Source organism: Rhinoderma darwinii, chromosome 5 (assembly GCF_050947455.1).
Source record: "Rhinoderma darwinii isolate aRhiDar2 chromosome 5, aRhiDar2.hap1, whole genome shotgun sequence".
Taxonomy (NCBI): domain Eukaryota; kingdom Metazoa; phylum Chordata; class Amphibia; order Anura; family Rhinodermatidae; genus Rhinoderma; species Rhinoderma darwinii.
This window is the reverse complement of record NC_134691.1, coordinates 54,949,097-54,974,197: the sequence shown is the minus strand read 5'-3', so window position 1 is coordinate 54,974,197 and position 25,101 is coordinate 54,949,097. Positions and strand designations below refer to the sequence as shown.

General features: G+C 42.5%; 1 protein-coding gene across 2 annotated transcripts in view; it reads right to left on the bottom strand.

Annotated features, from left to right (window-relative positions):
* Window positions 1–25,101, bottom strand: part of PIP4P2 (phosphatidylinositol-4,5-bisphosphate 4-phosphatase 2) — an 82,634-nt gene that overhangs the window by 18,233 nt on the left and 39,300 nt on the right. For both annotated transcript variants that reach the window (XM_075826001.1, XM_075826002.1), the window contains exons 2-4: window positions 13,575–13,723; window positions 7,119–7,225; window positions 4,957–5,080 (exon numbers count right to left, since the gene is read on the bottom strand). In XM_075826001.1, coding sequence (XP_075682116.1) covers window positions 4,957–5,080; window positions 7,119–7,225; window positions 13,575–13,723 — 380 coding nt within the window. The remainder of the gene's footprint in view (window positions 1–4,956; window positions 5,081–7,118; window positions 7,226–13,574; window positions 13,724–25,101) is intronic.

Here is a 25,101-nt window from a genome sequence, read left to right as displayed (position 1 = left end):
CTGAAAACAGCTCCGTGATTTCAGCCGTAATGGACGCTGCCGTGTGAACATACCCTTATTGTGCATGACCCTCCTTCTCTATAACCTCACTTGTTGTTGAAAATCCTAATTGTTTCTTCAGCTTAAAATATCTTGGGAACAGAACGTGACTGTGCTAGTGGGTGCAATAGCAGCCACTGAACTCCCCTGCAAATTCTGGGCATCATCAGGAATTTAGCACCCACTATTTTACTATTACTGCATCGATGTGATAACTCCTGTCCATGGCCCTATAGAGGCTTGGGACTCCCCCCTCTTTAAGCCAAAACAGAGAGCGGCGCTGTAAGAGCATGTTCAGTGCCGTTGCCCCAAGCCAACAATGCATTACATGGTCGGCCATTAATATAGATGGCTGTCAGGTAATCAAACATTTTCTCTGCAGTGGCTTCTACAAGGGAAACGTAGGGTTCCCCTGGTAAAGAAGCCAGATCCATGGCTTTTCTTCTTTTTTTTTTTAAATACTTTTGTGGCACATGAATTTGACCTAATTCGTTTTGAATGTTGGTGGAAGAGCCAGGGCTCGGACCCCCATCTATGACACTTCATGGCCTCAAAAGTATTTGAGTAGAAAAACCCTTTACTGAAAACTTTCTTTACTGAACAAGAAAATGAATGCACAGCGCTATTAGATTAATATAACAATGATGTAAAGGTCTAGCATTAGAAAATACAGAGGCCTTGTAAAAATGTGAGAAAAGCCTAGAAAATGAGTAATACTGACTAAATTCAATATTGTTACACACGTAAACAATACTAATTCATAAGGGACGGAAGAAAACCTGAACTGCACATACACTTGCTATACTTGATCGATTACGGCTCAGCAAAATGTAAAAATGTATGAACATCAGGTTCTTAGTTTACATTTTGATCAAACTGTATAAGCCACTTGCCACGTTATGGCGACCTATTTTAAGTGGGTCCCTACTCTATCCAGTGCAGTAACGCATGGCAACCAGTTCCGCTGTAAAACAGCACCTGCAGAGTGAGCAGCCGAGGAGACCAACAGCACCCATGCTGCCAGTTTAAGCCACCTTGGCTCTGGGCCACGACCCCCCACAGATATAGCACTACAGCAACAAAAGACACCACAAAAAAGTGAACAGATGGAAAAAGCTCACCTTTCCTTGTAGTCTCGGGGGCCAAACTGATTACAAAGAGGTAATCAGGTGTAGAGGTTGCTCACTCTACAGGTAGTGTTGCAGCGGCACTGGTTGCCATGCGATACTGCACTTGATAGCATAGTGACCCACTTAAACGTGGTTGCTGTGAAGTGGCAAGTGGGCTTATACAGTTTAACGGGTTTAGTTTTCAGTGTCAAAATGCAGTCATACACAGATGGTCGGCCGGTCACGCCAAAACCATATGGGGCCACAATCTTCATTGTTGGTTTTCTCTGTAGTCTAATTTAGTTGGTTAAACCAAATTAAAAAAAATGTACCATGTAGTTAAAGTGGTTGTCCACTACCGGACAACTCATGACCAATATCCACCGGATAGGTCATCAGTACATGATCTAAGGGGGTCCCGGACACCCGGACCCCGCACCGTTAAGCCGCTTCAGCTGCCTCTGGCACAGGACATACATGCCGGAAGCAGTTGGCTCTGTCCATGGAATATCAGCTGAGCTGCAGTACTCCAGCTCTGCTCCTATTCCGAGCGCACGCACGAGAGAAAGAAAGAGAGCGACCGCACGCGCGAGAGAAAGAAAGAGCGAGAGCGTGATAGAAAGCGAGCGAGCGCGAGAAAGAAAGAGCGAGCGAGCGCGAGAAAGAAAGAGCGAGCGAGCGAGCGCGAGAAAGAAAGAGCGAGCGAGCGAGCGCGAGAAAGAAAGAGCGAGCGAGCGAGCGCGAGAAAGAAAGAGCGAGCGAGCGAGCGCGAGAAAGAAAGAGCGAGCGAGCGAGCGCGAGAAAGAAAGAGCGAGCGAGCGAGCGCGAGAAAGAAAGAGCGAGCGAGCGAGCGCGAGAAAGAAAGAGCGAGCGAGCGCGAGAAAGAAAGAGCGAGCGAAAGAGCGAGCGAGCGAGAGAAAGAAAGAGCGAGCGAGCGAGCGCGAGAAAGAAAGAGCGAGCGAGCGAGCGCGAGAAAGAAAGAGCGAGCGAGCGAGCGCGAGAAAGAAAGAGCGAGCGAGCGAGCGCGAGAAAGAAAGAGCGAGCGAGCGAGCGCGAGAAAGAAAGAGCGAGCGAGCGAGCGCGAGAAAGAAAGAGCGAGCGAGCGCGAGAAAGAAAGAGCGAGCGAGCGAGCGCGAGAAAGAAAGAGCGAGCGAGCGAGCGCGAGAAAGAAAGAGCGAGCGAGCGAGCGCGAGAAAGAAAGAGCGAGCGAGCGAGCGCGAGAAAGAAAGAGCGAGCGAGCGCGAGAAAGAAAGAGCGCGAGAAATAGAGCGAGCGAAAGACAGCGCGCGAGCGAAAGACAGCGCGCGAGCGAAAGACAGCGCGCGAGCGAAAGACAGCGCGCGAGCGAAAGACAGCGCGCGAGCGAAAGACAGCGCGCGAGCGAAAGACAGCGCGCGAGCGAAAGACAGCGCGCGAGAGAAAGACAGCGCGCGAGAGAAAGACAGCGCGCGAGAGAAAGACAGCGCACACGCAAGAGCGAGCGCGCGACCTCGATCTCATTTCCCAAGCTAGGTCATGCATATAAATAAATAAACAGTAGACGTGAAAACAAAAAGACTTAAAATTAAAATAATAAAACCCTATTTGTCATGAAAAATAAACCAAAAATTGCTTTGACTACAATTCAAAAAAATTGTTTTAGTTATAGCTGTTTAACCAGTAGGATTGTGAAAAACTAATAATGATAAATAATGTGTCTCTGGTTAATAAGTTTCAAAATAAGCCTAATATTAACCCCTTCCTGCTGTGACCATTCCAGACAGAGCTTTATTTTTCAAATCTGACATATCGCACTTTGTTTGGTAATAACTTTAGAATGCTTTTACCTATCCAAGTGATTGCGGACTATTTTCTCACACATATTTTCTGATACATTCGACTTTATGTTACTGGTAAAATTTGGTCGATACAGTCAGTATTTAAGTGTGAAAAACAGCAAAATGTAGCGAAAAATTGCAAAAATGAGCATTTATCAATTTAAACGTATCTGCTTGTAAGACACATAGTAAGATCCCATGCGCATGGCCGTGCCCGTAATCACAGCCCACGATGACGGCCGCCTGCATTTTCGGGCCGTGCTCCCATACAAAGTAAAGCCCGTAAAATACGAAAAATAGAACATGCTCCATAATTCCCGGCACAGTTCTACGTAGCGCTACGGAAAGGCCCGCGGCCAATAGAACCGAATTTGGTCTGTAAAACCGCGGACTGTAATACGGTCCCCGGTTTTACAGTCGTGTGCATGGGGCCTAATACCACACAAAATAGTTGCGAATTAAAGTGCAGCTAAACGTACAGCTGCTTCATGTCTGTTCGGCTGTATCCGGAAATAACTATCGGTGTATGGACTCAATAGAAAGTCTATGAGCCTGTACTCAGATACATCGGCTTTCCAGAAAAAGACGAATTGACACAAAGCGCCTCAGCGCTCACACGAGCACTTCAGCTGCTTCATTCTAGCGATTGGTGGTGGTCTCCGTCCTCGGACCCCCACCAATCCAAACTTCTGACATGTCACTATGACATGTCAGAAGTTTGTCGAACGTTTAGCTACACTTTAACATTTCCCATATGCCTAATTTAGATTGACATCGTTTTTTGAACACCCTTTTATTTTTCTAGAACGTTACAAGGCTTAGAACTTTAGCAGAAACTTTGAAAAAATAGCCTTTTGACATTTTCTTTAGAGATCAGTTCAGTTGCGAAGTGGCTTTGAGAGGCCCATACAATACAAACCCCCATAAGTCACCCCATTTTAAAAATGTCACCCCTCAAAGTATTCAAAACAGCATTTAGAAAGTTTAACCCTTCAGGCATTTCACAAGAGTTAAAGCAAAGTAGAGGTGAAATTTACAAAAGTCATTTTTTTGCAGAAATGTATATTTAATCCACTTTTTTCTGTAACACAGAAGGTTTTACCAGAGAAAAGTAACTCAATACTGATGCTGCAGTTTTCAGAAATATCCCACATGTGACCCTAGTGTGCTAATGTACGGAAGCATAGACCTCAGAAACAAAAGAGAACCTAATGGATTTTGGGGTCTTTTTATTAGAATACATTTTAGGCACCATGTCCAGTTTGAAGAGGTCTTGTGATGCCAAAACAAAAAGGAAAAACCCCCAAAAGACCTAATTTTGCAAACTATACCCCTAGATTAATTTACCTGTGGGGTGAAGTAAGCACAGGTGTTTCATAGTTTTTTCATGTGCAAATTCTAATAAAATTTTTATTTTTTCCAATAAGATGTCGTTTTAGCTAAAAAAACAAACAAACAAAAAAAACAACAATGTCCACAAGGAATAAAGAAAGAAAAAGCCCCCAACATTTGTAAAGCAACTTCTCTGGAGTACGGAAATACCTCATACGTGGTAATAAACTGCTGTTTGGGCACACAGCAGGGCTCAGAAGAGAAGGAGCGCCATTTGGCTTTTGGAGTACAAATTTTGCTGGATTGGTTTCTTGGCACCATGTTGCTTTTGCAAAGCCCCTAAGGAACCAGTACAGTGGAAACTACCCAAAAGTGACTCCATTTATGAAACTACACCCCTTGAGGAATTCACCTAGGGGTGTAGTGAGCATTTTTACCCCACAGGTCTTTCACAGATTTCATTAGAATTGGCCAGTGAAAATAAAAACATTTTTCTTCAATAAGACATAGCTTTAGCTCAAAATTTTTGTTTTTCACAATCCATGATTGTGTCTGTTCATTTTCGGTCAATAAAAAATGCTGCATTGTCATTAAAAAATGCAGGTACAACTTTAGCTCTCCATTTCATATGGGTATACAATGTTAATGTGATAACTTACCAAAAATGTGTTTCCACAGTGACCACAAACCACTCTGGTGCCCTCTGGTTGAACTGGTAGAGCGGGCTGGGCAGGCTGCTCTTCAGGTATCAACATCACTGGACCCAGATTAACAATACGTCTGCTATAGAGAGAAATCCACATTACTCCCAGTGACTAAGAAAATGTATTCTGCACACACATCACCTCCTTTTCCCATTCTTGGATGTGTGCACTTGGTTGTACCAAAGTTTATTAACGATTAACAATAGTGTATGTTAAAGGCTATGTACACCTTTAAAAATGTCTATCAGTGTGTTTGGTGCAACTTTCTAATTACTTTTTATAAAAAAAAATTTTTACTTTGAGATATACAGCTGCTTTGTATTCTGTATTTAGGATCGGTTACCGATCACATCTACGTTCAGAACTTAGATGTGATCGATAACAGATTGATCCTATACAGGATACAAAGCAGCTGTATTAAAAATAATTTTTAATAAAAAGTTATTAGAAAGTTGCACAAAACACACGGATACAGTTTTATAAATAAAAAATTATATATATATATATATATATATATATATATATATACACACACACACACACATATATATATATATATATATATATATATATATATATATATACACACACACACACACACACACACACACACACACAACCGTTCAAAAGTTTGGGGTCACCGAGACAATTTTGTGTTTTCCATGAAAACTCACTTATATTTATCAAATGAGTTGCAAAATGACTAGAAAATATAGTCAAGACATTGACAAGGTTAGAAATAATGATTTTTATTTGAAATAATAATTTTCTTCTTCAAACTTTGCTTTCGTCAAAGAATGCTCCATTTGCAGCAATTACAGCATTGCAGACCTTTGGCATTCTAGCTGTTAATTTGCTGAGGTAATCGGGAGAAATTTCACCCCATGCTTCCAGAAGGCCCTCCCACAAGTTGGATTGGCTTGATGGGCACTTCTTGCGTACCATATGGTCAAGCTGCTCCCACAACAGCTCTATGGGGTTGAGATCTGGTGACTGCGCTGGCCACTCCATTACAGAGAATACCAGCTGCCTGCTTCTTGCATAATTTGGAGGTGTGCTTTGGGTCATTGTCCTGTTGTAGGATGAAATTGGCTCCAATCAAGCGCTGTCCACATGGCGTTGCAAAATGGAGTGATAGCCTTCCTTATTCAAAATCCCTTTTACCTTGTACAAATCTCCCACTTTACCAGCACCAAAGCAACTCCAGACCATCACATTACCTCCACCATGCTTGACAGATGGCGTCAGGCACTCTTCCAGCATCTTTTCAGTTGTTCTGCATCTCACAAATGTTCTTCTGTGTGATCCAAACACCTCAAACTTCGATTCGTCTGTCCATAACACTTTTTTCCAATCATCCTCTGTCCAATGACTGACTGTGTGCTTTTGCCCATATTAATCTTTTCCTTTTATTAGCCAGTCTCAGATATATCTTTTTCTTTGCCACTCTGCCCTGAACGCCAGAATCCCGGAGTCGCCTCTTCACTGTAGATGTTGACACTGGCGTTTTGCGGGTACTATTTAATGAAGCTGCCAGTTGAGGACCTGTGAGGCGTCTATTTCTCAAACTAGAGACTCTAATGTACTTGTCTTGTTGCTCAGTTGTGCAGCGGGGCCTCCCACTTCTCTTTCTACTCTGGTTAGAGCCTGTTTGTGCTGTCCTCTGAAGGGAGTAGTACACTCCGTTGTAGGAAATCTTCAGTTTCTTGGCAATTTCTCGCATGGAATAGCCTTCATTTCTAAGAACGAGAATAGACTGTCGAGTTTCACATGAAAGCTCCCTTTTTCTAGCCATTTTGAGAGTTTAATCGAACCCACAAATGTAATGCTCCAGCTTCTCAACTAGCTCAAAGGAAGGTCAGTTTTATAGCTACTCTAAACAGCAAAACAGTTTACAGCGGTGCTAACATAATTGCACAAGGGTTTTCAAGTGTTTTCTTATCATCCAATAGCCTTCTAACACAGTTAGCAAACACAATGTACCATTAGAACACTGGAGTGATGGTTGCTGGAAATGGGCCTCTATACACCTATGTAGATATTGCATTAAAAACTAGACGTTTGCGGCTAGAATAGTCATTTAGCACAGCCTCAAGGATAACTTAAGATTTACGTACCAGTTAGGTCGCGGGCATCCTATTCGCCGTGAGGTATCCTTGCAGATGAGGAGACAATTACAAGGACATCTGACATATTTCTTCCCTGACGGAGGGGTTTTGATTGGCTTGAATAAAACACAAGAGAACGTGACACAGTGTTTATATTGTAGAAAATATTCCACAGCACTCACTTGCTCATATTCTTTCCACTTCTATTTTGAAAAAGAGATGCAAATTCCATGTGCAGAAATCCCATCCAGACAGACGACTAGTATAGAAAACTTAAGGACAGCATCAATATGGCAAAAATATAATTGTGTTTATTAACACATCCCAAGTAGATCAATAAATAAAGCTACGTTTCGACGCTGCAGGAGCCTTTCTCAAGCATAAAATACGAAAATGTGGGCTATAAATATGCCACCCATAGGTGAATACATCCAATCCAAAGATAGTATTACAGACACTCCTTCAGAGCACGTGTGAATAATAAGAGTAATGCATATTCCATATTCCACATAAATCAAGTGCAAAACATTGTGTACTTACATAGTCCATGTTGTAGGATGTCGCTGCTGTACTCCAAGACGCTCATCGGTCTCGGCATTCACAATTAACTACTGCGCATGCGCTAGCTGATGGAAGTCAATGAACTTCTCTTTGCTATACTGCGCACGCGCGGTGGCCATCTTGACTGCTGGCTAGAGCCCTTCTGATATGACTGCGCCTGTGCAACAGGAAGACTCGCGATATTAGCATTCGGTCGCCAAGCAGCCCCGTTCGCCAATCGCTGAGCTCAAAAAATGTATAGAGCTATACATTATAATCATCTCCCATGGCAATAATATTCAAAAGAACCATCATCTAGCGATGGTCTTCTAATAACAGACAGGCACTTCATTTATATGTGGAATTAGAAATAAGAAATAAGCCTTACACTAGAATGTCAGTAAGACCATTAAAGGGAATAGAATCTACAAATCAAACCCTACTAGTATGGGAACTAATGTGTTACAAATAGATCGCTTGAAAGAGAGATCATAATATATTTATTAATAGGAGATGAAATAGTTATAACTACTATGTTGCTAGCAGCTCATAGTAGCACACTTTCAACCTACTAGATGGCGATCATAGATCACCGTCGAGTTGAATGTGCAAAAAAAAATAAAAAAATCTTGATGCTAAATATTCACCCATATATGGTTTTTAAATGCATCTGATCTTATCATACAGGGCATCTACCTTTGTTGTTTTGTGATTTATATAGAAAAAAAAATATTTATAACGGACTAGTCTAACAAAAGGATTCTAATGACGCCATATAATGGCCATAATCTTTTTATTTTAATTATTTACAATACATTAAGTCCCTGTATGGGACCATTATGGAGAATAATTGTCATTGTTGAGATAGGTCAATGTATGCTTCCTGAGCAGTTGGGTCAAAGTGGAGCAGCATCCCGACATCCTCAAACATGCGTGGACTATCTACAGAGAAAAATGTATAAAAACATAATTAGTGAGAGTGTTATATACCCGTTAAAAAAACTAAAGAGTTTAGGCAGCAAGAATTGGATCTAAGAATAGGTGTCTAAGGCATATTCCAAATTAAGACCCTTAGGCTGCAAACTGTCTAAGTGAAATATTCATTTTAACCCCTTAAGGACGCAGCCACTCTTGGACCATATGACACAGCCTCATTTTTAAAATCTGACATGTGTCACTTTATGTGGTAATAACTCTGGAATGCTTTTACCTATCCAAGCGATTCTGAGATTGTTTTCTCGTGACATATTGTACTTCATGTTAGTGAAAAAATTTGGTCGATAAATTCAATATTTGTGAAAAACACCAAAATTGAGAAAATTTGCAAAAATGAGCATTTTTCTAAATTCAAATGTATCTGCTTGTAAGACAGATAGTTATACCACACAAAATAGTGACTAGTTAACATTTCCCATATGTCTACTTTAGATTGGCATCGTTTTTTGAACATCCTTTTATTTTTCTAGGACGTTACAAGGCTTATAAGTTTAGCAGCAATTTCTCATATTTTCAAGAAAATTTGAAAAGGCTATTTTTTTAGGGAACAGTTCAGATCTGAAGTAGCTTTGAGGGTCTTATATATTAGGAACCCCCACAAATCACCCCATTTTAAAAACTGCACCCCTTAAAGTATTCAAAACAGAATTTAGAAAGTTTCTTAACCCTTTATGCTTGTCACAGGAATTAAAGCAAAGTGGAAGGGAAATTTGCAAATTTCATATTTTTTGCAGAAATTCCATTTTAATCCATTTTTCCTGTAATACCGAAGGTTTTTACAAGAGAAACACAACTGAATATTTATTGCCCTGATTCTGCAGTTTTTAGAAATATCCCACATGTGGCCCTAGTGCGCTACTGGACTGAAAGAAAAGCCCCAGAACTAAAGGCGCACCTAGTGGATTTTTCGGCCTTCCTTTTCTTAAATTATATTTCAGGCACCATGTCAGGTTAGAAGAGGTCTTGAGGTGCAAAAACAAAGGAAACCCCCCAAAAGTGACTCCATTTAGGAAACTACACCCCTAGAGGAATTAATCTAGGGGTGTAGTGAGCATTTTGACCACACAGGTATTTAATAGATTTCATTAGAATTGGGCAGTGAAAATGAAAAATTACATTTTTTCCAATAAGATGTAGCTTTACCTCAGAATTTTTAATTTTTTCAACAAATAAATGAGGAAAAGCACCCCAACATTTGTAAATCAACTTCTCCAGAGTACAGAAATACCCAAAATGTGGTCATAAACTGCTGTTTGGGCAAGCGGCAGGACTCCGAAGGGAAGGCACGCCATTTAGCTTTTGGAGCACAGATTTTGCTGGTTTGATTTCTCGCCACCATGTCACATTTGTAAAGCTCCTAAGGTACCAGTACAGTGGAAACCCTCCAAAAGTGACTCCATTTGGGAAACTACACCCCTAGATGAATTCAACTAGGGGTGTAGTGAGTATTTTAACCCCCCAAGTGTTTCATAGATTTCATTAGAATTGGGCAGTAAAAATGAAAAATTTAATTTTGTTCCACTAAGGCGTCGCTTTAGGTCAAAAGGTTTCATTTTCTCATCAAATAAAGGAGAAAAAGCACCATAACATTTGTAAAGCAACATCTCTAGAGTACAGAAATACCCCATATGTGGTAATAAACCACTGTATGAATACACATCAGGGATCAGAAGGGAAGGAGCGCCACTTGGCTTTTGGAGAGCAGATTTTGCTGGATTGGTTTTTCTGCACCATGTCGCTTTTGCAAAGCCCCTTAGGTACCAATACAGTGGAAACTCCCCAAAAGTGACTCCATTTCGCAAACTAAACCCATTGAGGAATTCACCTGGGGGGGGGGGGGGTAGTGAGCATTTTGACCCCACAGGTGTCTCAGATTTTGTTAGAAATGGGCAGTGAAAATGAAAAATTATATTATTTTCCAATAAGATGTAGCATTAGTTCAAAATGTTTCATTTTCTCAACAAATAAAGTAGAAAAAGCACCGTAACATTTGTAAAGCAACTTCTTCAGTGTAGGGAAATACCCCACACGTGGTCATAAACTGCTATTTGGACACACAGCAAGGTTCTAAAGGGAAGGAGCGCCATTTAGTATTTGGAGTGGAGATTTTACAAGATTCCTTTTTTGACACCATGTTGCATTGAGCTATAGTACCAGTACAGTGGTACCCCTGAAAAATTACCCCATTTTGGAAACTAGATCCCTCAAAGAATTTATCTAGGGGTGTAGTGAGCATTTTGACTGCACAAGTGTTTTGCAAAACTGAGTAAACAATAGATGTTGCAGATTGAAAATTGCGGTTTTCCACAGATATGCCATTTCAGTGCCCAATGTGTTTTGCCCAGCTTGTACCACCGTAGACACACATCCCATTAATTGTTAAGCGGGTTCTCCAGAATACAGTAATACCCCATATGTGGTCATAAATTGCCGTTTGGGCACACTGCCAGGCTCAATTGGACCACCATTTGGCTTTTGAAGCGCAGATTTTGCTTGGTGTTTTACTGGTATTTCAGCTTATAATGAGGGCATATGTAAACTGGGTGGAGTACATGAGGGTATATGTAAGCTGGGAGGAGTACATCAAGGTATATGTAAGCTGGGCGGAGTACATCAAGGTATATGTAAGCTGGGCGGAGTACATCATGGTATATGTAAGCTGGGCGGAGTACATCAGGGCATAATAGGATGATGTAATAATGGGTTGAATGAATAATCCATGGATTGGTGTGGTACGCTTTGAACCAATCCTTTATGCACAGGCCGGATTTATTGGGTATTATTCAAAATATCTGCGCTCCAGTATTGCCTGATGTTTGACTTCTTCACTAGCCCTATAAGCAACACAAGGCCCTATAGTGTCCTCATCTCCGCTCCATCTACAGGGTCCACCTGTGGGGTCCAGCAAATGACGATGTGGGGTATTTAGTGAAATTCTACTTGACATAAAAATTGCGTTTTGAGAGTCATAACGTGTTATTTTTCCGTTGACGGAGCTGTGTGAGGGCTTGTTTTTTGTGGAACGAGCTGTAATTTTTTATTGGTTCCATTTTGGGGTACATACAATTTTTTTTTATCACTATTTATTCAATTTTTTGGGAGATGAGGAAACCAAAAAACAGCAATTCTAGCACGATTTTGTTTTTTTATTTTTTACAGTGTTCACCGTGCAGTATAAACAACATATTAACTGTATTCTGCGGGTTGATACGATTACAGCGACACCAAATTTATATTGTTTTTTTACGTTTCACTACGTTCCCACAATAAAAATACTCTTTTCTAAAAGAATCATGTTTTAGTGTCGCCATTTTCGGACAGCCATAATTTTTTTATTTTTAGTTGATATCGCTGCGGGAGGTCTTGTTTTATGCGTGACGAACTGTAGTTTCTATTGGTACCATTTTGCGTTACTTGCAACTTTTTATTACATTTTTTTTTGAGACAAGCTGACCAAAAAATAAAATGCGGTCATAGTTTTTTATTAAAAATAATTTACGGTGTTCACCGTGCGGTAAAAATAATGTGAAATTTTTATAGATCAGGCCATTCCGAACGCGGAGAAACCCATTATGTATAGTTTTTTTCCATGTTTTCATTTTTTTTCTAATAATAAAGGAGTTGATCAGGGAAACAGGGCGATTGTTGTTTTTATTAGTTAAAACTTTTATTTATTTATTTTTCTTTAACATTTTTTTTCACTTTCTTTACACTGACCTGGGGACTTGAAAATCTGGTCTTCTGATCCCCGGTACAATACACTGCACTTCTTATGTAGTGCAGTGTATCGTAACTGTTATTCTTCATTTGACAGTTAGCCTATTACGTCATACCTCGGGCAGGGCCTAATAGGCTACCGTACCTGGGCAACCAGGAAGCCTAGCAACGGCTTCCTGGTTGCCATAGCAACCATCGCCACCTGCGATCCATCGCGGAGTGGCCCGGGGGGTTACAGAGGGAGCTCCCTCCCTCTGTCAACCACTTCAATGCGGCGGACGCCATTGACAGCCGCATTGAAGGGGTTAAATGGCTGCGATCGGCATTCACTGCCATCGCAGCAGGAGGTCAGCTGTGTATTACAGCTGCCAGCCGCTGAAGATAAAGCGCGCACAGCTGCTGTGCCGGATTTATCTACAGGGCGTGACTGTACGCCCTATTGCGTGAACGCACTTTGATTTTGAATGTACAGTCACGCCCAAAAGTGGGAAGGGATTAAGGACCCTGACCGCTGGCCATAAAAACACAGCCAACGATCGGGAACCAGTTAAACTCATGTTGAGTAAATTTAATATATATGTCTCAATACAATGGTTGTCTTGTGGCGGTTGAAACTTGCTCTTAACATATAGTGTTTATATGAGACATAATGTACATCAAACACATAATACAATAAGTTGGTTGTCTGTAACAAACCAGAATTAAGGAGTTCTACACTAAAATGAAATAGTGGAATTGGGAGCCCTCTCCCTCTGTAACCGCTTAGATGCCGTAGACCCTTTTGACCAGTTCAATAGCTAGCTTCAATATTAGCCATTGCACCAGGGTATCAGCTGTATGTAACAGTACACACCTGTCGCTGATGGCATAGACTCAGTCCTTGAGCCCCTACTATGCGAACACCGTAAATATAGTCATTTTAAAGCCCACCTGCCCGCACCGTAGTGATGGCGCAGGGTGGGAAGGGGTTCTAGGCCATAATCAGGTGCTCTTTTGTCAGATGGCCAGGGATCCAAAAAGAAGAACGAAGCAGTTTATAAGTGCTTTGGTATTCGGTTTCACCCTAAGCACCGCTGCCTCTGTATTACCAGATGATCGCCATAATACAATACTGTTTTTTTTCTATAGTAAAATATACCACTGCAATAAAACGGTGTGTGTAGACTTCTCACCCCTCCCCCTACATATCACATCACACTGTATTTCTCTTACCGTAGCCTCATTGCAGACTGTGCACTTTACTACATGCTGATGAAGCTTCCCGTCTAAATTAATGAGAGACTGGCACACCCGGCAGTTTATTACAGGAACACCACTGGCATCTGGGCTGACAATTGCTGTATACGGAGGCGGTAATTCAGCTGCAGAGAGACATTTTGGGGAAACGGACTGTCAACATTTGGTCAAAATATGAGCGTCATACAACTAGTAACAATATGTAATAACACCGACACCAGCCAATAATCTAAATGACTACATTTACAGTCCAATTATAGGCCTGCTCCCACCCAGTAATAGACTTATTGGCAGCATCTGAGAGAAGCCGTCATCTACTGTAGATGGTCGGTCTATTCTGAAACCATGCACTTTTTTTATAGACCTGGAAACATTCAGTGTGGACAGAAAGCAGAATCCTAATACACACGACCAAAGTGACTTAGTGGTCCACAAAACCACGGATCCATTGCGGTCCGTTTGTCCGCAAAAAAACTTCCGTAGTGCATCTGTGTCTCATCAGTATTCACGTATCTGCAAAAAATAAAAATAAATGCAGGGAGTTCGTGCCGCAAATATGGACCACAAAATGGCATACCCTGAATTTTTGCAGCCCGGATTCACGGCTCCGACACGGATCTGTGAACATCAAGGTCGTGTACAAAGCCATAGAAATTAATGCGTCCGTATGCTATCCGCAAAATTGCATTTAGTACAAAGACAAAAAAAACATTGTCGTGTGCGTTAGTCTTTACCACACAGCACTGATAACCAAGTTATATTGTTATTTAAGGAATTGTCTACGTTCTTCTAAAATGCAACTTTCCACTTTACTTTGTGTTTCAAAAAGATGAAGATCTCCATTTGCCATCAGTGAATGGAAACAATTTATAGTCCTTGCCATTGTGATGGATGGTCCATTTGCTTATATTCTCTGTATTAAATTAGATTATGGATTATCGAGCAGGATGTCGAATCATGCATGGACGCCGGATTCTATTCCACCTGTAATGATCTCCCCCCCCCCCCCCTTCTATTTCAGAAATGTATGTAATCTTTGAATGTTCTTTGCATAACATTGACAAAGCTAGTAATTAGTAGTCTGGCCAGTGGCATAACTACCGCTATAGCAGCCGTAGCGGCTGCTACGGGGCCCGCAGCATGAGGGGGCCCGTGTCGCCCGCCGGCACGAGCGCCCACCATGGCCGGAGGCGCCGCTATGGCTGCTACAGCGCTACGCCACTGAATACTACGGCAGAGCAGGGAGGTATCTCCCCGCTCTGCCATTAAACTGGTTGTTCCTACATAAGACATGTATCCCCTATCCACAGGATAGGGGATACATGTGTGATCGCTGGCAGCGATAGGGAGAACGGGGGACCGAAAGTCCCCTGAAGTTCTCCATCACAAACCTCGGACTTCCGGGGTCTGTGTCAGCAGCTCCGTAGAAATGAATGGAGCGCCGGTCGCGCTTGTGCGCATGCGTGACCAGCGCTCCTTTCATTTTTATTGAGCTGCGCAGACGCCGGAAGTCAGAGGTTAGTCCTGGAGAACTTCAGGGGACTTTCGGCCCCCCGTTCTCCTTATCAGTGCCAGCGATCACACATGTATCCCCTATCCTGTGGATACGGGACACATGTCTTTTGTAGGACACACTATAGGTCAGATTTTTTTGGGGGGGTTGGGGCTGCATGGCGTTACCTACAGAGGGGGGCTGTATGGAGTTACCTACAGGGGGGGGCTGTATGGCGTTACCTTACGGGGGGGGGGCTGTATGGCGTTATCTACAGGGGGGGGGCTGTGTGACACCCAGGGGAGGGGGGCGGCCCAGTCAAAAGTTTGTTATGGGACCCATTCTTTCCTAGTTATGCCCCTGAGTCTGGCTGAACACGCCTAGACAAAGTAATCACATTTGCAACTATTTCTCTTTATTCCATCGTTCACATATGTATGTGAATAGAACTCCCCCATCTAGAAGAACAAGCTATTGTATTATTCCCAAGAGAAATAGACCAGGTGTTAAGTAACATAAGCATCTTTTGAAGAATTATAGTTTTACGTTCGAAATGTATTGTATGTCTGATTGGCTCAATATGAAATATTCTCATTGTATGCTATTGGCTGAATCAGTTATCATATTGTAAATGATTGGTTAACCTCAAACCTACACCCCTTTTGAATTATATTATTGTAATTGATTTTGGCAATAAACCTTAGAGGAGTATTTTGAGCATACAAGAATTGTCTGCATGTCTAACTTCTCCCGATATAATCTATGATTAGAATATGGATAAATCTCCTGGAATGAGAGTCGGTTGAAACATTCGTCTAAAATTTCAGTCTAATATATTTTGAGCCATGACTTCCGCAACACCATGTCCTGATTACATACTGTAGCTGCAGTTAACTTCAACGTCTTTGCAGGTTAGGTCCAGTATACACCACATTTTGTAATTTAAAAAAAAAAAAATAAATCTGTTGATACAAGGGAATTGCAGACAGATGTTTTCCGTTTTAATTATTCTTCAAATTACTAGCAGCCAACAGAACAGGATGGAGAGTTGTGTTACAGAGTTTAGCTTAAAAAACTTTGCCTAGACCATCAGGCTATATGCACATGTTGTGTAACATAACCGCAGATAAACGCAGTTAATTCCGCAGGTAAAATAATCACTTTATATTGTGTTTTGTATGTGTTTTTGGTGCAGTTTTTATATTTTGATGCGAAAACAGGTGCAAATTGTATCCTGCGTATCTTGGTGTTTTTTTTAAATAAACTTTAACAATTCTGAGACGGATACGCAAGATAAATTCACATGCTGTGAAATTCCCATCGCAGGTTAATTTAGACGCAGAAAAATTCTGCAGCGTGTAGAGGAGATTACTTGAAATCTCATTTACTTTGCTGGTACTGTATTACACTGCAGATTTGTCTCAGGAAAACCTGCACGTAATACGCATCGTGCGCATATGGCCTCAGGCTGGGTTCCCACGTAAATTTCCACAACGGAATTCTGTGCAGAAAATCCACAGTGTATTACAGTACAAAACAGGAGAACACAAGGAGTCACAGACTATCAATAGTATGAAAATAGAAAAATTCAATCTTTATTAGTACACAAAAGTACACAATGCAGAATTACACCATTAAAAATTATAGAGGATCCAATATGACATTGGACTGTATAGGAGCCACTGCAAACCAGTGTGATTAATAGGGTATTATGAGACTAGTGCATGAGAAGAGTATGATCCAAAATTTGTAATACAGTGGTGCAATGCACCTATCTAGAGAATACTCTATTTTCTAATACAAAGGGAATGACCAATAACAAGAATACACTGTACCTTAATGTATGTAAGATACATCAAGAACACGATACATGAAAAGTTCATACAAAAAAGAAAAAGTAGCAGTATTATGTATAGTGTAAAATCATCACCCCTTGATAAAGCTACACGCGAAACGCGTGTCTGGGCGCTTCCCTGAGCCATTCGGACCACATTTTCATTCATGGGTAAGGCACTTGCCTCTGATTTCCTGATGGGACTTTTTGCTGTACACTATTTCTTTTTGGGGATTGATTAACTAATCCGGGCTGTCTTAGTTATATGCAACCCTGATCTCCATTTTACACTATACATAATACTGCTACTTTTCTTTTTTGTATGAACATTTCATGTATCGTGTTCTTGATTCATCTTACATACATTAAGGTACAGTGTATTACTGGTTGTTATTGGTCATTCCCTTTGTATTAGAAAATAGAGTATTCTCCAGATAGGTGCATTGCACCACTGTATTACAAATTTTGGATCATACTCTTCTCATGCACTACTATTGATAGGCTAGGACTCCTTGTGTTCTCTTGTTTTGTATATGTAGTTTGGAGCTTCTGTCTCTGACACTCTGGAGGTGGTATGCCATACTCAGGAACCACCTAACCTTTGACCCATTGTCCTGTGAGACGATTGTTTATTATAGTGTATTACAGTAGCAGCGGAGCGGATGAGATTTGAATAAATCCCATGCACTCACTGCAGAAAAAAAATCTGGTTAACAAATAGCAAGTGTTGAGACTTTTGCGGAAAAAACGCTGCAATTCTGTCGCAAAAATCACGAATGAGAAAAAACACAAAACTTTTTTTTAATTAAAATGAAGAAAAAAAGCAAATACTTAAACCCGGCCGCTGTCATAGGGACGCCTCCTCTGTTCTGAGTGCAGCCCGGCCACCTGGTATGATATTCCATCCCATGTGACTGCTGCAGCCAATCACAGGCTGCAGTGGTCACATGGGCTGCAGCGTTATCCCAGGAGGCTGAGCAGCGGAGAACAAAGGAATGAATCGCTATGACAACGGCTGGGGGCCAAGTATTAGCTTTTTCTTTTTTTAAAGCACGGATTTCCACAGCAGAGACTCCACCCAAAAAACGGCACCACAATTTGGTGCTGTTTTTCGAGCGGAATTCCCTGCGGGTTCTAGGTTGGATACGCGGTGTACTTTTACTCAGAGGTTGGATATGCTGCCTAAAAACTGTGCAGCGTATCCAACTTGGAACCTGTAGCACCTTTTGTCCATAAAACCACACCACGTTGTGGTGCGTTTTTTTTTAATGGAATTTCCGCTGCGGAAAAAAAATTACATTCGTGCTTGCCCCCTTCTTCCCTTCTGCTCGTGGTCTGGCCTCCTAAGAGGATGTTGCAGGCCATGCGACTCTGCAACCTGTGATTGGCTGCAGCGGTCACATGGGATGAAACGTCATCCCAGGAGGCCAGCCTGCAGCAAGAAGAAGAGAGTTCTGGGTAAGTATGATTTTTTTTTTCCTGAGTTGCGGCAAAAAGTCGCAACACTTGGCATTCTGTTGTGGGTTTTCCATCCCCATTGAATTCAATGGGTAAAACCCGCAACAGAAAATAAAACGAAAATGCAGCATAAATTGACTTGCTGCGGATTTAAATTCTGCACCGCAGGTCAATTTATTAACGTTTACGCAGCGTTTTTTCCTCGCAGTGTGGGCATGATATTTTCGAAATCTCATCCGCATTGCTGCTACTGTAAATGCTGCGGAATTTACGCACAGAATTGCGGGATCCCGGCCTTACACTGCGGCTGTGCAAGCAGAACTTGGTTTGGACCGATTATTTTTTAAACTTTTTAAAAGGCAAGCAAGCATATTTCCATTTCAAGACAGCCAGCAGATATCTTGAAAACATTAAAGACCAGATTTATTAGTTGCACAACTTTACATTACACAATGCTAAGCCCTTATTTACATAAAACTGGGAAACTCCTTTAATGCATTTTTTTCTATGATGTATTAAAAATAAACTAAAGCTCTGTTGTGTCCTTTCTCTCTCTGTGAACATGAATCACTTGGCTGGCTGTCTATTAAACTGACAAGAATTCACATGACATTATCATCAGCGGGGGTGGAGGGCAGGACTCAGGCAATAGTCTGTTAAAATGATTTCAGAATTTGGTGACATAATAGAGGAAGGCTATGAACTCGGCAGCTCTCCGGGAAGAATAACGCACGGACCGCAGTATATGGGAAGTGGGGATAAAAATACAGATTTTTTCACTCTCTTATATTAGGTAATAGGGTTATATCTTATGGATGGTCAGTAATTGTTAAGAACAGCAAGTCAGAGTCACCTCTGGGGCGATTATACACTATTTATTGATAAAAGTTTATGTAAAACTAAAACTATTGTATGGGCGAGGTTGTACGCAGCGGAACAAATTGGCAGCTAAATCTTCATTGCGTGAATTGGGTACTTGAATTGTACTTTGTTGAAGAGGTTTACTTCCGAATCCACAACTAATTCACCACGTCTAAACATGGCCTTCGAAGACAGTGACTTGTTTCTTGTACAGCCCCCCCTGTAGAGAACGCTATACAGCCCCCCCTGTAGAGAACGCCATACAGCCCCCCCCTGTAGAGAACGCCATACAGCCCCCCCCCTGTAGAGAACGCCATACAGCCCCCCCCTGTAGAGAACGCCATACAGCCTCCCCTGTAGAGAACGCCATACAGCCCCCACTGTAGAGAACGCCATACAGAGTCCCCCCTGTAGATAACGCCATACAGCTCCCTTTGTAGATATCTACAAAGGGGGCTGTATGGCATTATCTACAAAGGGGGCTGTATGGCGTTATCTACAGGGGGGGGATGTACAGCGTTATCTACAGGGGGTTTTATGGCGTTATCTACAGGGGGATGTATGGTGCTATCTACAGAGGGGGCTGTAAAAAAGGCACTATCTACAAGGGGGGGGGGGTTGTGTGACACCCAGGGGAGGGGGGGCCCCAGTCAAAAGTTTGCTATGGGGCCCAGTCTTTCCTAGTTATGGCCCTGGTCACAAGATCTCATAGTAATCCCCTCTGCGAAACTAGTCTGTTATATCCAGGGGTCACTTCATGCTGCTTACAATTCTACGTCATTCCCTCCCGCCGAATTACTCAATTTAACTTTGCTATTCTCCACACCCTTTTACTGATATCAGTCGGCTCCCTCAGTAGTGTGTGTCAGAAGCGCCTCTACACTGCGTGGTCTCATTATGCGTGCTCATGACAGGGGGATCGGTCAGGAAGAAAGGGGGTGCACTTCAGGACAGGTCCTCTTAAATCCCTTGTTCACACAGCAAGATTTACGAATACTGGCGCACTATTTGAACACCGTGCTGGTCCCTCTCCCAGTGCAGAGCGCAACAGACTCATCAACAGGCTGCACCACAACAGACTAGTGTCGGAATTCGTTCAGAAATCAGTTGCGTTCAGAATCCCCGCTCCCACCCCATTCGTATGAGTCGGAAAAGTGGTGTTGGAGCTTCATAAATATGGTGTTTGGTCAGAAAATTGGTGTAAATACAGTGATAAATCACTTCAGAACTGGAAGTGGATCCTAAACAAAGAAAAGTATAAGTCTTTCCTTCATATGTCTGTATGTACTACTTCTGGATTTGACCTCCAAAAAAAGAAAACACCAACGGACACTAAAAGATCAAGAAATAGATTCAATCTGTAGAAACCACCTAAAAAAACAAAACACCTTTATATGTACAGGCTGAGAGACTTCTGGAATTCAGGACACATTAAAGTGTCTGTCTGTCCCTATATCATTCCCAGATTGACACAGGCAGCGAGGCAGAAAAGTAGCCCACAGCTGGGCGCCAGTTACTGTCAGAGATGCTTTAACTTTATTACTCACACATGTGAGAAGAGGAGACAGAATAGCAATGTTAGAAAATATACAGTCTGCATTCCTCTGTGGGGGAGCATCGGCTAATATTTAGCAGTCCTTTTCCCAAATATCCACAAATTGGAGATCACTGCCTCAGGGTATCTGAAATTTCAACCAATTTAGGAGAATTTTAAGTAAGGCCCCATGCACACGACTGTGCCCGTAATCACGATCACCTAGGTAAGTGAGTTGAGTCATATGACAAATCACTATGTATTTAGGCATTTGGCAGTTACAGTATTTTTCGGACTATAAGGCCCCATGCACACGACCGTAAAGAAACTCCGTAAATGCAGACTGCAATACGGTTCTATTAGCCGCGGACACCTTTCCGTATCGCAAGAAATGGTGCCAATAAAAACTACAGCTCATCCCGCAAAACATAAGCCCTCACACCGCTCAAATCGATGAAAAAATATAAGGCTATGTTCACACGCTTAAAGAGGCTCTGTCACCACATTATAAGTGGCCTATCTCCTACATAAGGAGATCGGCGCTGTAATGTGACAGTAATGCTTTTTATTTAGAAAAACCATCTATTTTTACCACATTAGGAGCGATTTTAGCTTTATGCTAATTAGTTTCTTAATGCCCAAGTGGGCGTGTTTTTACTTTAGACCAAGTGGGCGTTGTACAGAGGAGTCTATGATGCTGACCAATCAGCGTCATGCACTTCTCTCCATTCATTTAGTCAGCGCATAGTGACACTGCCTTGTTCGCTATGTGCGGTCTTATACTGACAGATTAACCTTACTGGGGTAATAATAATAAATCTTTATTTATATAGCGCCAACATATTACGCAGCACTTTACAATTTAGAGGGAACATGAAACAAACAATATCAGACATTAAATAGTGACAAAGTTAATTTACAATTCAAACCTGAGGAGTGAGGACCCTGCTCGCAAGATTTTACAATCTATGAGGAAATAAGGGAGACAAAACGTGTAACAGTGTTTGTTCTGTACAATAGTCTGGCTATTTTTATACACTTGGGGTAGTAACATAAAGCTGCATGAGCCGGTCACCAGCCAGTATCTGTGTATGACGGACATGAAGAGAAGGAGTGTGAGGGAATCTTATTCTGATGACTAATCTAAAAGGAGGGCCATGGAAAGGAGTCAGATTAGGGAATGTTTTAGGCCTGTCTAAATAGATGTGCTTTCAGGGCATGTTTAAAACTGTGGATATTGGGAATTAATCTGATTGTCTGGGGTAGCGCATTCCAGAGGACTGGTGCAGCACGAGAAAAATCTTGGAGACGGGAGTGGGAGGTTCGGATTATGGAGGATTTTAATCTAAGGTCGTTAGCAGAACGTAGAGCCCAAGTAGGGTGGTAGACAGAGATGAGGGAGGAGATGCAGCACTGTGGAGAGCTTTGTGGGTGAAAGTAATAATTTTGAATTTTATTCTGAAGGGGATGGGCAACCAGTGCAGTGACTGGCACAGAGTAGAGGCGTTGGTGTTGCGGTTGGTCATAAATATGAGCCTGGCTGCAGCATTGAGGATAGATTGGAGAGGGGAGAGTTTGGTGAGGGGAAGACCGACTAGTAATGAGTTACGAGAGTGAATCAGAGCAACAATGAGAGTTTTGGCGGTTTCCTCCGTAAGAAAAGGGCGGATTCTGGAGAGGTTTCTGAGGTGAAAATGACAGGAGCGTGAAAGTGATTGAATGTGAGGAGTAAAGGAAAGATCTGAGTCAAAAGTAACCCCGAGACAGCGGGCGTGCTACTTAGGAAATATGACAGTGCCACACACTGAGATGGAGACATCAGGTTTACAGAGGTTAGTAGATGTTGGGAACACAAGGAGCTCAGCTTTAGAAAGATTCAGTTTCAGATAGAGAGAGGACGTGATGTTAGAGACAGCGGACAGACAATCACTGGTGTTTTGTATTAGAGCAGCGGTGATGTCATGGGAAGAGGCATACAATTGGGAGTCATCAGCGTAGAGATGGTACTGGAAGCCAAATCTGCTGATGTTTTGTCCAATAGGAGCTGTGTAGAGCGAAAAGAGGAGCGGACCTAGGACTGATCCCGGAGGAACCCCGATAGTAAGGGGAAGAGGACAAGAAGTGGAACCAGCAAATGACACACTGAACGATCGGTCAGAGAGATAGGAGGAAAATCAAGAGAGCCGCGTCCTTGAGGCCAATAGAGTGGAGCATGTTAAGTAGGAGTTTGTGGTCTACAGTGTCAAAGGCTGCAGAGAGATCCAGAAGAATCAGTAGAGAGTATTTTCCGTTAGATTTAGCCGCCAAGAGATCATTTGAGACTTTAGTAAGGGCAGTTTCTGTGGAGTGTGGAGTGCGGAAACTAGATTGTAAGGGGTCTAGAATGGAGATGGCAGAGAGATAGCGGATAAGGCGAGAGTAGACCAAGCGTTCCAGGAGTTTGGAGATGAAGGGCAGATTAGAGAATGGTCGGTAGTTAGCAGCGCTGGATGGGTCAAGGGTTGGTTTCTTCAGTAATGGGTTTATAATGGCATGTTTAAAAGAAGAGGGAAAGATACCAGAGGAAAGAGAGAGGTTAAATATTTTAGTCAGGTGACCAGTGACAGCTGGAGAGAGGGACTGGAGGAGGTGTGAGGGGATAGTATCACTAGGGCAGGTAGTAGGACGAGAAGAAGAGAGAGGAGCCTAGAGACTTCTTCTTCTGTTATTGGGTCAAATGCTGAAAGTGAAGAAGAGGGAGTGCAGGGGGGGAAGGGGATCGATGTTACTAGGGGACTGGGAGATAATATCATGGCGGATGTTGTCAATTTTCACTTTAAAATAAGTGACCAGGTCTTCAGCACGGAGATCTGTAATTGGCGTCTGCACTTTAGGACTACGGAGGGAGTGAAAAGTATCAAAGAGGCGTTTTGGATTATTAAATAGTGTGGAGATTAGATAAGTGAAATAGACTTGTTTGGCGCGGTGAGGGGCAGAGTTGTAAGTTCTCAGCATAAATTTGTGATGGAGGAAATCTGCATCCAAATGCGATTTTCTCCACAGTCGTTCGGCACATCTCAAGCACCGCTGAAGAAAGCGGGATTGAGGCGTGTGCCAGGGTTGTCGTCGTCTTTGTCGAGTGGTTCGGAGTGTAGGGGGGGCTGCTTCATCCAATGCATTCTTGAGAGTGTTATTGTAAAGTTTGGCAGCCAGATTGGGACAGGAGAGGGAAGAGATAGGGGACAATGAGGACTGTAGATTGTCTATGAGTTTCTGAGTGTTAATGGCATGTAGATTTCTGTATGTCTGATACGTAGGGATGACCTGAGAAGGCAGAGAATATTTGATAGTAAAGGAGATAAGGTTGTGGTCAGAGAGCGGGAGAGGAGAGTTAATAAAGTCAGAAATTTAGCAGAGACGGAAGAAGACCAGGTCAAGTGAATGCCCGTCTTCATGTGTAGGAGAGTTAGTAAGTTGTGACAGACCTAGAGACGAGGTTAAAGATAGAAACTGGGAGGCAGATGGGGAGATTGGGTTATCAATGGGGATGTTGAAGTCATCCATGATGAGAGTGGGTGTTTCAGAGGATAGAAATTGTGGAAGTCAGGCAGCAAAATGATCCAGGAATTGGCAGGGTGAGCCCGGGGGGCGGTAGACAACTGACACTCGGAGGGAAAAAGGGTGAAAGACTGAGGTTGTGGACTTCAAAAGAGGGAAATGTGAGTGAGAGGACTGGGGGAATGGCCTGAAAAGTGCAGTGTGGGGAAAGAAGTATACCTACTCCTCAACCCTGCCTGTTCTCAGGTCTGGGGGCATGAGAGAACTGGAGACCACCATAAGATAGAGCAGCAGGGGAAGCAGTGTCAGACAGGTGTAGGCATGTTTCCGTAAGAGACAGAAGGTTGAGAGAGTTAGAAAGGAATAAGTCATGAATAAAGGTGAGTTCCAGAGAATTCCAGAGAGCACAGTTAAAAGAGACAGGATAAGACGTACAAGGAATGGTAAGAAGATTTGCAAGGTTTCTATGTGTGGCAGGTAAGTGGTTGAGCTTGGCAGAAGAAAAGGGAGGACCAGGGTTGGGAGAGATGTCCCCTGCAGCTAGTAGTAGGAGAATGGAGAGAGACAGCAGATGGTTCTGTGATTTAGGAGAGCGTTTTTTATGTTGGGCAGTGGGATGAGATGGGTTAAGGTGACTGCGGAAAGTGAATAGTGCATGGGAACTGCACATAGGCGAGGCAGAGAGGAGACTGATGTGGGCTGTTTTTTGCCAAGGCCTAAATGGGCGATAGGATTGTAAACCAAGAGCAGTTATAATGATGAGCGCGGTAGTGAACATGTTTGTTCG